General features: G+C 40.1%; 1 protein-coding gene across 1 annotated transcript in view; it reads left to right on the forward strand.

Annotated features, from left to right (window-relative positions):
• ARL8A (ARF like GTPase 8A) overlaps positions 1–14,649 on the forward strand; it is a 155,370-nt gene that overhangs the window by 112,745 nt on the left and 27,976 nt on the right. The window contains exons 5-6 of the mRNA XM_069238941.1: positions 9,731–9,798; positions 12,793–12,863. Coding sequence (XP_069095042.1) covers positions 9,731–9,798; positions 12,793–12,863 — 139 coding nt within the window. The remainder of the gene's footprint in view (positions 1–9,730; positions 9,799–12,792; positions 12,864–14,649) is intronic.

Here is a 14,649-nt window from a genome sequence, read left to right on the forward strand (position 1 = left end):
CAAGTCTGTTTCGCACAGGTTTCTGAGCACCATAAAGAGAAATGAATTCTGCAGTAGGGGTGCCTAGATTAGTACTCAGAATTTGACATATTCTAGTCCAGTTTCACATGAATTTCTCTATTAGTAATGCAACCCATTACAATGACTAACTGGCCTATGAGGGTCCGCACTAGCTTGAGCTCACCCAAAGATGCAACATCAGAAAAATGTGCTCAGTACCGCAGTGTTACAATAACACATTAAGGCTCTCATTAAGAGTGGCCCGAATAACTATGATGTGTGTGGCAACTCTTGCGCCCACAAACATCTGAATTACAATCTGTGTGCATTTTATCAAACCCAGTAAATACTAGATCTTCATCAGTGTTTTGAACACTTTCCATCCCTGGCTCCATTTTTTATGTCTTCCCCCCGCCTGAATTTGCACCAATCTGCATTTTGTTGTTGTGATGGTAGGGTGAGTCTACCCATATCCTTCGTGGGTACCAGCAAATCTGAAATGAGGTGACCTTATGTTCACTTTAACACTGCCTAATTGATATGCATGTGACATGACTTGTAATATCACAGCGTTTAGGAAGGACAGGGAGAAATTATCTTTCTTCTCCCAGGTTCTTCTCAGAATCGAGATGGTGGGCAGGGCTACAGGAGGGGCTAAAGTAATCTATCATTGCCATGCCTCCTGGCCCAATCCACTTTTCCTGGAGGCAGTGAGGGAACCCTAAGCGGCCCACTCCCTCCCTACCAACAGCAGAAATGGCCAAGGAGGTAGAAATATAAAAGGGGAGATGACTACGATTGTTCTTTGTCCCTCCCCTTCGAGTCCCTTCTTCTGATTAGTTTCACCTGTGTCTGTACCCAATGTATCCACTTGGCTTCCAGCCAAGCCTCTGGGCTTCTACACATGTCGTGAATGTAATGTATGTGCCTTTGGTCTGGATAAAACCAGCACTTTCTGTTATAACAATACAGGGGTCTTTACCATCAAGAGTTTTATTAACTGTAACACCAAATTTGTGATTTATATTTTGAAATGCACAAGTAACAAAATTTATGTGGGAAGTACCATAAGACAGCTGAAACACCGAATACAGGAGCACATACGTGCCATTAGGAACAATGACAATAGGTATCCATTATCATTGCACATGACATCAACACACCAACATGACGATGTAATTTCATTTCATGGGATTGACCATATTCCACCAAACCCCAGGGGGGGAATAGAGAACTGCAATTTCACAAAAGAGAAGCAGCATGGATTTGTCGTTTACGCACGGTTGAGTTGGGACACAACACTGACCACGAACTTCATTACTATTTGTAATGGTATTGTTGTATACTATATATATCAATCGTTTGTTAGTGGAGCATTGAATACAAGTATTTTCTTTTAAAAAATGGCGAATAGAGTAGTGGCTTAGGAATTGCCTTTACACATGTAAATAGATTATAATTTTCCATACATTGATTGAGACTGTATCAGGTTTTGAAACATATGTTTTGTTATTACCTTTTGATAATACTTTGTTTATATGTATATGCTCATTGTATATCAATGGACCTTATTACTAGTAAAACTGAGATTATATTATAATAAGGACCATAGGCCTCATTACTGTCATACTTACTATTGTAATATTATCTTCCACTATATATATTCCTCTTTCTCTTACTGGGGTCTTGTTACTTTCTTACTAACTGAACTCTTCACTGAGGACTGCTTGCTCCCCTTGTCCTTCTTTTCTCCCCCCCTCTCTCTTCATGTCTCTTCTTCCTCTTTCTCTTCTACTTTTTCTTCCCCGTTTTTTTGTCATATTTTTATAATATTTATGACCTTCTATATGTCTTCTCTACATATATCCCATACAACATAATTTTTATATATGCACATATTTTTGCTTTTCTTACTGTTCTATTACCGATTATTGGTAATTATTCTTTATATTCTGCCATTCTTACACTCCTATTTATTACTATGTTTTGAATTCCTTTTGTTCACTCCAATATGGCCGCCATTTAAACCACTTGTGTTATGCCGCCCATTGGGCATAGTCCTTTTACTATGTTTATATTCTTTCTCGCGTACGGCGGCTTCCATAAATTTTCGGCATTTCTTGCCATAATTTTCTTTACACCTGGACGCGCTACTTACTTTATTCCACTCGATGGGCGGCAACACGACCGGGCCCGTTTTTCTTTCTTCTCGTTCTGCTGTTCACCAGCCGGTTAGAATCCTTAACGTGAGAACAACGTGCAACTACATATTCTAGGTAAGGCTGGAAAACAGCCGTCTAACCTACAAATACAGCTATGTTAACGTACTCAAATTAACCTCCGTGGGATATTGCCCACATTGCATTATTATGTTTGGATATATGAACCGCCTTTCCCCTATTTTCTTTCTCACTTTTAGTTCATTGAATCTTTGTTCGTGTTCACACTCATTGTATGAATGACTTTCGATTTCAAATTGGAACTTACTACTCGGTATGTGCTCCTCTTTCAAAGCAAACTATCTCTTCTTTTTACACTTATTTTCATTTTTTTCTTTATTTTCATTTTGTTTTACTTTACTTTCTCATTCTATTTTTAAGCCCTTAATCTGAGCTTCTTGTTACTGTATGTCTGGTGATGGATCATTAAACACTTTGGTATGGTGATGTTGGCATTATTTTGTCCAGGGTTCACTGTAATCATCATACTTACCACACCTTTCTCGGTATTTTGCTATCGTGCACTTTTTCGTCATTAATGTAATTCTTAGAATCCACTTCTTTTCTTTTGTTTTTTCTCTTTTTTCTCTTTATTCTTCTTCTTTGTCGGTTCTATCCATCACTTACGACTTAAGGTTGATTTACAACCAGAACTATGATTTATCCGAAGAAATTCTCTCCTTTCTGTTTAAATTTAAATCACACGTAACTAGTGTCTTGTGCCTTACACTATGTAATATTTCACTCTGCTTTATATAATTTGATTTTTTTTATGTTAGGAACACTACTGTTATTTTACTACTTTTTTATGGCTATATGTTACTTTCGCAACCCTGAAGAAGCCCAAGTGTATTGGGGCGAAATGCGTTGGCTGCTGGGTTGTTTGTCTCAATAAATCTATTGTGGCATCAAGTGTCTTTGACCAAATAAAAACTTTCTGGAAGAAATGTACAGAATTTTCGCGTCATCACATGCTCAACAAATTGGGACTCTCTTGAATTATTATTCATGAATTGCGTTTACAACCGATAGTGCTGCACCACCCATTTCTTTGTTCTTCAACCTTTATGGAATGTTAACTTCAATGAACTCTGATGACCTCACAGATGCTGGGTTTGACAGTTCGCTGCGACTCGGTGCTGTGAGGACATTGGTGTTGATTGGGAAATAAACTTCGTGTTCAAGAGCTATTGCAGACTCCTGCTTCCTTTCCAGCTTGATGAGAACACAACGTTTATTTGGCGACGAGTGGCTCATCAACACCATTCGAACCTACGAGACCTCATTCTTTGCTTCAGGTCCTCACAGCCCTTCTTTTCGTTCTTTGTGTAACCAGCATTGGACAAGCCGACATCCTTAGAAACGGAGATTGGATTCCGTCTCTCTACTGTTGCACTAACCCTTTAATCCTCTTTTTCTGTCTTTCTATGCTCGCGCGCGGCACAGTCACTGTTGCCCGGTGACAGACGCTATGATTACCGTTCCTTGCACATGCAGGGTTGGATGCGCGGAGCATTTGTGGTGCCAATCCGTTGCCTGGTTACAGACGCATGAAGGATTATGGCATCTGGACGCGTGCGGCTCAAATTCTATTTTAAACATTGACTCTTCGTCAATTTTGTTTTTCATTTCTGGCACCGCATTCCAAGGGTTCCAAGTGTTGCTGGCGCACATCAAAGACACGCAAAGTTTGCTAAGCAACCGCACGGCTGGAGGAATAGCTTCAGTATTAGACTCAGGAAGCAATAGACGCTAAAACAACAGCACGATGTCATTGCTAAGCAACTGCATGAAACATGAAAAGCAAATAAATCAGACGCAAAAAGGATTACAGACGGCAGGGTTGCTGTGGTTTCTCACTGATGCTTGCAGAGATTGGCAAATTTGCGTTCTGACTGTTACTGAATATTGTAGATCTGCACAGCTATCTGCACGCTATTACTCAAACTGTTTCTGGCATATGGCATCCAAATGGAGCTTCACTTTGGGTGCTAAGCGAGTTTAACACACGTTTTATGCAGTTTATTTACAGTGAGGTGCCCATTTAACAAATTTTGACCGGCGTTTCATGTGATTCTAGTTTCTGTCTCACAAACTTGTACTTTGACTGCTATAGAATTTTGCGGATCTGCACAGCGATCCTTACGCTTATACCTAGCTGTCTGTTGCTGCACTTTGTGCACATCTTTTGACTCTCACTATGCAAACGGCTAATTTACCTGTGGCATTTCTACCTCAACCTGGCATCTCTACGATAAGAAGGCAATACTGGTTCTAATCTTTTAAGAGTTATTTGGTCGCTATAGATGGGGTTAACTTTTCTGCTGTTCGTAAGAAGGCGATTTTGTACAATTGCCTTGGTACCGAGGGGCAGAGAATTTTTGATCATCAACCCCAAGCGCAACCTTTTGCCAATGGTGATTGGGACGTGTTCACCAAGGCGGTGAGAAGATTAGAAAATCACTTCAAGGATGACCTTAGCATCATTGTTGAGAGTCATAAATTCTTTACGCGGAAGCAATTTCAGCATGAATCGATTGATAGTTTTGTGGCTGAACTTAGAATCTTAGCATCCACTTGCGAGTTCGTAGGTCCTTTGGATCAGTACCTCAGGGATCAACTTGTAGTAAATTGTTATGATTCAAAAATTCAGGAAGAGATCTTATGCTGCAGGGACCCGACTTTGAGTGAAACTCTAGAAATTGCTAGAGGTATCAAACGTTCTGTTTTAGCCTCTAAGGAGTTGGGTAAAATGAGAGGGAGTGTAGCTGAAAATGTAAGTTTGGTAGCACAGAAATCCAAACCCGTAATGTCTGCTACCCCGGATTTGAAAAAGAGTAATACCAAGAGTTACTCCCCTAATTGTCCAGCTTTAGGAAAGGCGTGCATGAAATGTAAGAAGTCTGTTAATTTTGCTCGAGTATGTAGACAAAAACAAAAGATGATCATAGTTGAGCATCAACAACTTGTTGACAGACAAATGGATGAAAGTGATGTGGATCTGTCTAAAAGGTGTGTTTCAATTGTTGATGATGCGTCCAACCCTAAGCCTGGCTTTAAATGTTCCAAGGATCCTGTTTGTGAAGTCATGATAGGGGAAGTGATGCTGAAAGTTACAGTGGATTCAGGTTCACCCATAACAATAGTATCTGATGCAAATTATTATTCTTTTTGGAGTGACCGTCTTTTATCCGCTCCTGATATAATAACTGTGGCATTTGATGGCCAAGAAATTTATATGATGGGGTACTTTATTGAAAAGATTGGTGACCAGCATAAGATAATCAACACAAAAGTGTATCTGGCCAAGAGAGGGTACAATATTCTGAGTGGAAGGATCAGGGACAGTTTGGGATGGTTCTTAGGCCGAGCACTGAACAACCCATCACCTTGGTAGAGAAAGTGAATGTAAAACTGGATACTATCCAGGATGTTCTCATTAAGCACTCTGAGGTTTTCGGAGTTAAGCTTGGGTTGGTGAAGGGGTACGGGCACAAAATTGTTCTTAAACCTGATGCTGTTCCTGTGGTGCATAAAGTGCGTAATGTGCCTTTGAGTGTCAGGGGGAAGTTGAAAGAGCACTTGCGTGAGTTGTGGAATGAGGGAGTTATTGAACCAGTTGATTCATCCCAATGGGTGTCTCTGATTGAAGTCACGGTTAAGAAAACAGGTGAGTTGAAGTTGTGTGTGGACTTGAGGTCCCTGAACGAAAACATTTTGGTTGATTGTTTTCCCTTACTGAAAATTCAAGATCTATTGGCTCGGTTGGGGGTGATGAAAGTTTTCTCCACGATTGACCTCAGGTCTGCCTACCATCAAGTTGAGTTGAGAATTTTATGGGTCCTATAAGGGTTTTCAACGATGGAAAGAAATATGTGTTGGTTGCAGTGGATTATTTCTCTAAATGGGTATCATACAGGTTTCTAAGAGAACCGAATACCACCAGCGTAATTGACTTTTTGAAAGAGATTTTTCATTGGGAGGGGATTCTAGTCACTGACAATGGCGTACAATTTGTCTCACACCAGATGGTTGATTTTTTAGGGAAACTTAATGTGAAGCATCTTACAACTGCATTGTATAGCCCGCAGGGCAACGGTTTGGTTGAAAGGGTGAACAATATTCAAGGAGACTATACAATTGGCCATTAGTTCAGGGAAGAACGTGCAAGAAGTGATTTCAGAAAGGATCTGGAGTTATCATAACACACCACATTTGTGGTAATTGTCACGATGGTGGTATCTCTGAGAGGGGTGTGAGTGAGAAGGTGAGGCAATTCAGAGGTCTACATGAGGGAGATTCTGGTGTGCTCGCAGGGAGTTCAGAAGGAGATATACTGGATGATGGGGTGTTGGATGTATGTGGTGATTCAAGAACTCAGGCTGCGGGTGTCTTCGATAAATCTGAAAGGTCGGAGGGAGGTGTTATTCAGGATGGTGTGTTGGATAGACCAAAAGGGAATGCGACTAGACCAACTTATTTAAATCAATATGTGATGTATTGAGGATTTATCATAGACCAAAAGTATTTGAATCAATATGTGATGTTTTGAGGAATTATTTTATTTTTGTTTAGTTGATTTGCAGATGGTTTTACGAACTAAGTTTTTAGATGTTAGTTTTAGGTGGGGTTTGTTTTGTTTGTTAAGGGGGAAGATGTGTTGTGTTTTAGTTCTATATTGTCTGTTCTGTAATTTGCAGTATACCTTTATGAAATGTTAACTGCAACGAACTCTGATGACCTCACAGATGCTGGGTTTGACAGTTCGCTGCGACTCGGTGCTGTGAGGAGGTTGGTGTTGATTGGGAAATTAACTTCGTGTTCAAGAGCTATTCCAGACTCCTGCTTCCTTTCCAGCTTGATGAGAACACAACAGCAGGCAATCTCTAGCCTTAAAGAGAGAGTGAAGCAGTGTTGGAGCAGGTCCAGTCAGATGCCACCCAGTGACATCTGTCAAAAAGGCACCAAAGACCCTCTTGTAGGTCTCCAATTTGCCTGCAGGTTTATACATGAACCTTTTGTGCAAGGCTACTCTGTAGAGTTCTACAGTCCATTTCTGTGGGTGTGAGGCAGGTGGGTTGATGCCAGTGACGGAGGATGCTATTCTTCGCTACTGCTAGCGCAATGGCCACTCATCGATGTGTGTGGGTATTTAGCTCAGGGGCACTACATGTCAGTGGAGTCATTGCAAGTGTGCCCATATGGCCGACCCGTAGGATTGGAAGTCCCTACATTGCCACTGAACATGGTGGAGGTCGCTGTAGTCTTTCAAGCACCTCAGTAGTGGCTATGGAGCAAAAGTCTTGCTTGATGGAATCTCCACGGTGTCAAGTACCACCTGTGAAGTACAAGAGACTCTGCAGCTTCACTATGTTCTTTGCATGGTTCTGTTGCTTCATTTAATTCAACAGCTGGCTACCTGGTTGTCAGGTGTGCTTAAAGTGCATTGGGACCCTCCTTCAAACTACAGCTTCCTCTCTTCACAGCCCGTGTAAACAGTTCCCTTAAGTCCTCAAGCCTACCTATCTTTCTTCTTTCTTTGGTACAACAAACGGTCCTGTGCTCTTCCAGGGTAACATGACTTGATTTACGCCAGGATAGTCCCTTCAAAGGAAGATAAATGGTCTGCATAGTACTATCATATCTTGTTTTGGTCACTAAGACAGCACCAGTACCTGGCAGTCACTTGTCCAGTCCCAGTCTTAGGATGGCTGCACAGTAGGCTAAGACTGTAAGTGAAATGTACTGTGCTTGCATTGTGCTGACAGTTCCCAACCCATTTTGTCGTCTCTTGCTTGATTCCAGCAGTCCACATTAAAAGGACGTTAACTCCAAGAGACCGGTTAGGAGCCTTTACTATTCTCATGCTGAACATTGTCTAGTGACCTGGACCTCAAAGTATAGAAGGACACAGCCCTTTTGGCTTCTGTATCTGGCATTTGATGATAGGCAGATGCTTATTATCTCTATTACAAGAGTCTCTGGGCAGTCATCAGATACAGCTACTCACAAAACATAATTATCTAGCAGTCCTGTTACAGTAAAGTGCAAAGTCTCTCCAATGGCGGGTCTTCCACAATTCTAGAAGAATTTAAAAGTCACCACCAACAGTTGACTATTATGATGGGTATATTTCTCAGATAAAAGGATACATTCACGAACAGTTGTTCTCATTTGGCAAATAGATGGGGTAATCCGCAAACATTTTGCTAGAAAAATGAGTGTGATTTACTTTTGTAGTACTCCTGACTCACAACTGAATTCCAGGAGTAAGCAGGACAACTCATAGCTTGTCATAAAATTCAGGAGTTTGGCAGGGGCACTGCAAGAGAGGTTAAAACAACATCTTTGTCAATTGAGCCCAGGATTGTAGAAAAAATATGTGTATCAACCAGCTAGAATTCACATGTGTGCTATGAGTATTAACATTTCAGACAATATTCACAAGCACAGCCATTTTAATGGAGCTGTCAAGCCATAACATTGTATGGTATTTTTAGGTACTCCTGGCATATTGACCGAGGTATCAGTCTCGAGGACTGACATCAATAGAGATGGAACAGCAGCATAGACATAACAATGCTATAACTGGCCCTAATGCAAGCAAGAAGATCCCCCTCTCCCCTGCACATGTGCAAAACGTGATCAGCTGGGATTTTGAGCGCAGGAGAAGTGGGGTCTTCTATTTGAAAAACCAAAAACTGAATGGGACGCAAATGGTGCAGTGGCATCTTAGTTTTTCTGAGAAATTAAATTTCAAGTATTACTTTTGGTGGGCGGGCTGTTTTGAAGGTACACTCATGCAATATGTTCTTATGAAACACAGCTTTGACTATACTGCATGCTTTCATACTAGTAAGAAATTATACTAGTTGGGACAGTTTGGGTATCTTTCACTCCGAATATAAAATGGACAAAAATATGCCGAAATATGTGTTATTTTACTACACAAATGCTGTAGGGAAATAGCTGGCTCAGAGGTCGTAGCTTACTCTCAGTTTGTGTTGTGATGTGGCCTCCAGGCTGCTATTATTGTTACAGTATGCCCTTCCTGATTTCATTCTCAATTCAATAATGCAACTCCTACTCTGCTGGGAAGGGACGGTGTAGAAAAATGAAGCTACGGAGATTACAAAACTCACAATATTCAGGCAGACATATCTACCAATTACTTCTCATCAATGGTTAAAATGAGTGTTTATTTTCTTCATTAAAAAACTGCTTATTTTAATATTAAAACTCACGTTCAAAACTATCTCAAACTTCTTTTAATTGTATATCAAATTACCTTTGATAAGAATTATATCCTCTCCCCAGTCTTACATAAGTTCTTAAAATGCTGCATGTTTTAGCGAAAGCAATTCAAATCAGTGTGCTCTGTCCTTTTCCAATTAAAGTTTTTTTTTCCTTGCCATGGCTTTAGAGACAAAACGTCTTCTCTTTCATATTGGATAGAATGTAGTGTTTCACTACCTTTCGTACAGTCTATGATTTTTCTCTCCCTCGTGTAGGTTTTAGTCCTTGGAAATAAGCGAGACCTGCCAGGTGCTTTGGACGAGAAAGAGCTCATTGAAAAAATGTAAGTAGTTGTTGCAACTATTTATTTTTCTCTTCTGCCTACATCTACCATGAACCGTCATTCTCATTATTCATTATCCAGGTGTCTTCTGAATTCAAAGGGATCCGCATCAAATTAGTAACAAATCAATGAAGTATTTAGAAACGTACATCATAATTCATATGTGCATACATATCACACACACTATCAGTAACCAATAGAGCAAATGAAAAGCTGGATAGCAATAATTTACTTGAGGAAAGCAAATTAATCATTGAGTGGTATGAGCTAAAGTGTATGCTGTTGTGGTAGGGTAGTGTGGTAAGATGTGGGTGTGGAATGCTGAGAGCTCCTTTGAAGACAATAGAGTTGTTCTGGGCTTTTAATGGCAGCCCGGAGCTCCAACATTCCAATGCGTGTATTCATGTTTTTCCCATTTTAATTTAGAACATTCTACCCTTAGTGGGTGGTATGCTCCAATAGCCACATAACCCTTCTAAATTGGGCTATACCAGTTGTTAAAGATCCTCTCCCTTACTATAGGCCCTTGCCTGCTGCTCAGCCCATAACACGGGCTCAGGACTTTTTTAACAACAGGTATAGTCCTCTGAAGCAGGCTGTAAGACTTCAGGAGATAGGCTACACCCCAATAACTAGCCAAGGAAATAATCTGTGTTCTTTTTAATTGCTGTAATGTACCAAAATTTACACCACCATAAACTCACTGACACTTTCTGAGGGGGCTTCATCTTTACACATTTGTAAGTTTGGCCACCAGCAGCAGCTGCAAGATCTGGTAACTTATCAGGGGGACAGTAGAGGATTCAGCTCCAGAAGACACATTTGCGACATTCTGTTTATAGCTAGATTTGGGTGCTTTGATACCTTGGATAGATGGGCTGATTTATTTTCTGCCCCTACTTTACCAGTGATACCTTGACAGACCACTAAGTCACTCACTTCATCATAGGCCGGATCCAAACTATTATTTCATGTAGAACCTTTGTTACCAAATAGCAAACACTGATTGATTGGCAGATTGGCTAGTGTAATTCATGTTATTGATGAAGTCATACTGTTTGCTCCAAGTATACCTATCCCAACCAACTAAGCCCTACATCTAATCATTTAGCTTACCTGTTGTGCTTCTATAAGTGCAAAATGAACTAACTACCACAGCCCTTTGCATAGGGCTAAACTAGAAGATAATCAAGCACACATTTCAATAGTTGCAAACTATTGATCCCCACATTCTTCTGTAACACGGGGGCCACACGAATAACTCATAATTTTTCTCAAACTCATTATCAAATAATTGGCCAATGGGGTGTTACATCATTTGTCAAACAACCAAGCCATCCAGCGAGAGTCAATCTTTATTCAGCATCCATTGAACTGGCTCACTGTTGGTTTTGCACCCACCCAAGGTAGGATCGCCTGGGCACTCTGAAAATGAAGCATATTTAGCACAGTCAGTTACTGGTCGCATTTCTATTATTTCATTCCTTGGAAAGGTGGCAGAAAGTCTCCTGTTTATATTTAGCTTTTTGTTAGCTTGTTTTGCTAATCTATGTTTGTTTTGTTTATTGTGAATTATTTATTTCTTGTTGGTCGGGCCCCAACTCTTAACCGAGTTCTAATTAAATATAATTATATATTAAGAAGGTACATAAATGATTAAGAGTATTGTACTGTAACATTTGTGTAGGGTTATCTTAACTTGAATGAAGCTCCAAAGATCTTCCAGTTGTCAGAATTCTATCCTTTATATGGCACTGGTGCCACTGTCGTGGCAGATCACGTCCCCAAGATGCAAAGGACAGTGCTGGTTCAGTGCTATTAGACATAAGTGCCTTGATTGACATTGTCTCTCATTCTGCTCTGCTGCATCGCTTACACTATGCAGGAATTCAAAAGAAGGCCCTCGCTTGGTTTTCATCTTTCTTTGAGCATTATATGCAGTGAGTTTTTCTCCCTTGTATCTGCTCCTACTTGAGGGCTGATGTCTATGGCGCCCCTCAAAGGCCTGTTCTTAGTCCTGAAGATCTATTCAACCCTTCAGACTGCCCTAGTACATAGCTTTTCCCTTATGTTATATGTAAATAAATCAGTCTACTTTTCACATAATCCAGTAGTGGGGTTTGAATTGAGTTTGCTACTAGTAGTGTGCACTACTGCCAAACCAAAGAGAGTCCTCCCTCTATCACTGTGTGCTGGAAGACTCAAGAACATTCCTAAAACAATGTAATTCTGAAGATCTAGGTGTTAAACTACTAAGCGAAATAAAGGCAATAAGAGGCATGACACGAGCCAACAAAGAATACCAGATTGAGGGGAGACAGGAAAAAAGTGCTATCCACACTTCTCTGCCTAGTCTAAGGAGCATGCAATAGCCCACACAAAGATGGAGAATAGAGCAAATTTTCTGGAGCATATCCTAGTCCTGAGTAATTGTGGAGCAGTGCCATTCTAAGCCAAAAAGGCCATAGAGAGAACTTTGAACATGATGTGATTCACAGCAGGAAAACAATGAATGTGAGTAAATGTGCAGTCACTGTGATCAAGCCCCAACAGGAGGCTAACTTCTGTGTTTTGAACAATCTGGAGCGGCCAGGTCGAAATTCTAGGCACACCTACTTAAAACCTACGTTCCTAGTCCTTTCGAAAGTAACTAGTAGGATTGCTAACTGTCAGTGTTGAAGGAGGGGTAAGATATTCCTTAGCAAATACAGGAAAAAACTGGTAAACAATCGTTGAGGATCAGACAGAACAATCAACTTTAATCATTGGTCTTTTTTTCCAATTATTGGTGTATCTATGAAACGTGTATACTTATCTCATAGTGTCATTTTTTGTGTGTTGCTCCTTTCTCCATCACCTTTAATTATTGTAGAATAGCCTTGCTTGCCCAGTCTATTGTCTTCCTTTCCAGGAATTCACATGTGGGTATGGATTTGAAAGTTGGACACTGAAAGTATCAACAATATTTGCTCATTTTCTTTTTTTTATCAACAGGAATTTATCAGCAATCCAGGACCGAGAGATCTGCTGTTACTCCATTTCTTGTAAAGAAAAGGACAACATTGGTATGACACAATTATATAGATCAAAGTCTTATGATGTAGTGTGTCCTAAAGGAAACAATACAATCAAAAACATCCATCAAATGACAGTATTCAGTATGATTAATTAATTTACCCCGGTATCCTAGTTTCCACCCCAGTCTCTCTCAGAAAGGCTATTATTATATTTCTCGACCAGTCTGATTTCATATTGTAGAAATTCAAGTTTTTTTAATGCAGATTTTACTGAGATTATACAATACTTTTGTGAAATCTTCACAATAAAGATACAATATCATATTTTATGGAACAAATAGCGAACAAATGATCACATCAAATTATTTAAAATTCATGGAGGAATTAATAGTGCATCACAGAATGCTTTCCAAACAAATATGACCGGACAACAGAGAAACCAACCAAGAGGGTGGAAGGTGGGTAGAAAAGAATCACAGGCTTCCAGGCAGACAAACATAAGAAAATCAGTAGACATAAGAAGGGAAAAATGTCACCTAATCCATGGGTTCAGTTGTGGATGGGGTAGAACAGACGCTCATATGCTTCTAAGTTTAATTAAAAGAATTAAGAGGTTATGGCTGATTTGGACCATCTGCCTAAAACTATGAGAGCTTGAACATTAGTCTTGCAATTACGTTCTGAAGGAAACAATTTACTTTGATTGGAAGACTGAACTGGTATCAGGACTTATTTGCTTTTTCTGTCAATGCCTTTCTTGAGGGTGAGGTTAGTGTCTAAGGTGAATCTGAGAGACTTGGAATTCACTGAAAGTTGGGGTTCCATGCCAACAAGGTTCATGTCACTGAGACATGTTTGTATTATTTCCTGTTTCTTCTTCTTGACAAATAACAGCAATTTTGTCTTGAAGTTCGGAGGTTCAGCTTCAGGTGGGTGCCGGACATTCAGGTTTGGATGATGAGCAACTAGAGTCTGAGGTGTTGAATGTGTGGAATGGATGAGATTAAGCAGGAGAATTGTATATTGTCTGGATATAGTCAATTTCAATTCTATTGTGTGTGAACAAGCCCCAGTGGGCTCCATGTAAAGGCTAAAGTTGACAGGGGACCATGTGGAATTCCACAGGTGATAGGAATCTTATGGGATCTGGAGGTGCCCATGTGAACAAATGAACAAAGTGGTGTTGATAGGAAAGGTAGGAGACAAATCAATAGCAAGAGAACTAATCACTGTGTCCAGACAGATCATAATGTCATTCTGGTGTCCTTCTGGTCTGTGTCCCCGTAGTGTCAAGCCGGTGTCCTTCTGGTCTGTGTCCCAAAGTAACATTTTAATTGGGATCAATTAATAATGCTTCTGAGTTTATTGAACAAGAATCAAGGATATCCTCCATCCCTTTTTCTCGCTAGATTGTACTTTTGGTGGCAGGTCACCATTTGACTGTTAAAAGATTAACCTACAAAAAAATCAAATACACAATATCCATTATCACTGTATCGGCAAGGTACAAGGAGGTGGAGCTAAGAATAATAAAGACATACTCCTCTCCATATGCTTACCTTGATGATATATAGGGGTAGTTAATCCTCATTATTGTAACTTAGAACAATATGCTTTCTCATCCTAATCTGTGTTCAATGCAGAACATTAGCAAGATGGCCATACCCACCCTTAATAATAAAGCTTCACTGTGAAACTAATAAACCTTTTGGATCCTTGTTAGACTGGTTTTCATCCTACAAGTGGTGCAACTTTCATTCATGTCTCTGTGCTGGACAATTGTCGAATAGGTGTTGCAAGGTATTAGATCTGCCATGATATTTCTTTTGGATCA

This window comes from Pleurodeles waltl, chromosome 6, assembly GCF_031143425.1.
Source record: "Pleurodeles waltl isolate 20211129_DDA chromosome 6, aPleWal1.hap1.20221129, whole genome shotgun sequence".
In the NCBI taxonomy this organism is placed as follows: Eukaryota; Metazoa; Chordata; class Amphibia; order Caudata; family Salamandridae; genus Pleurodeles; species Pleurodeles waltl.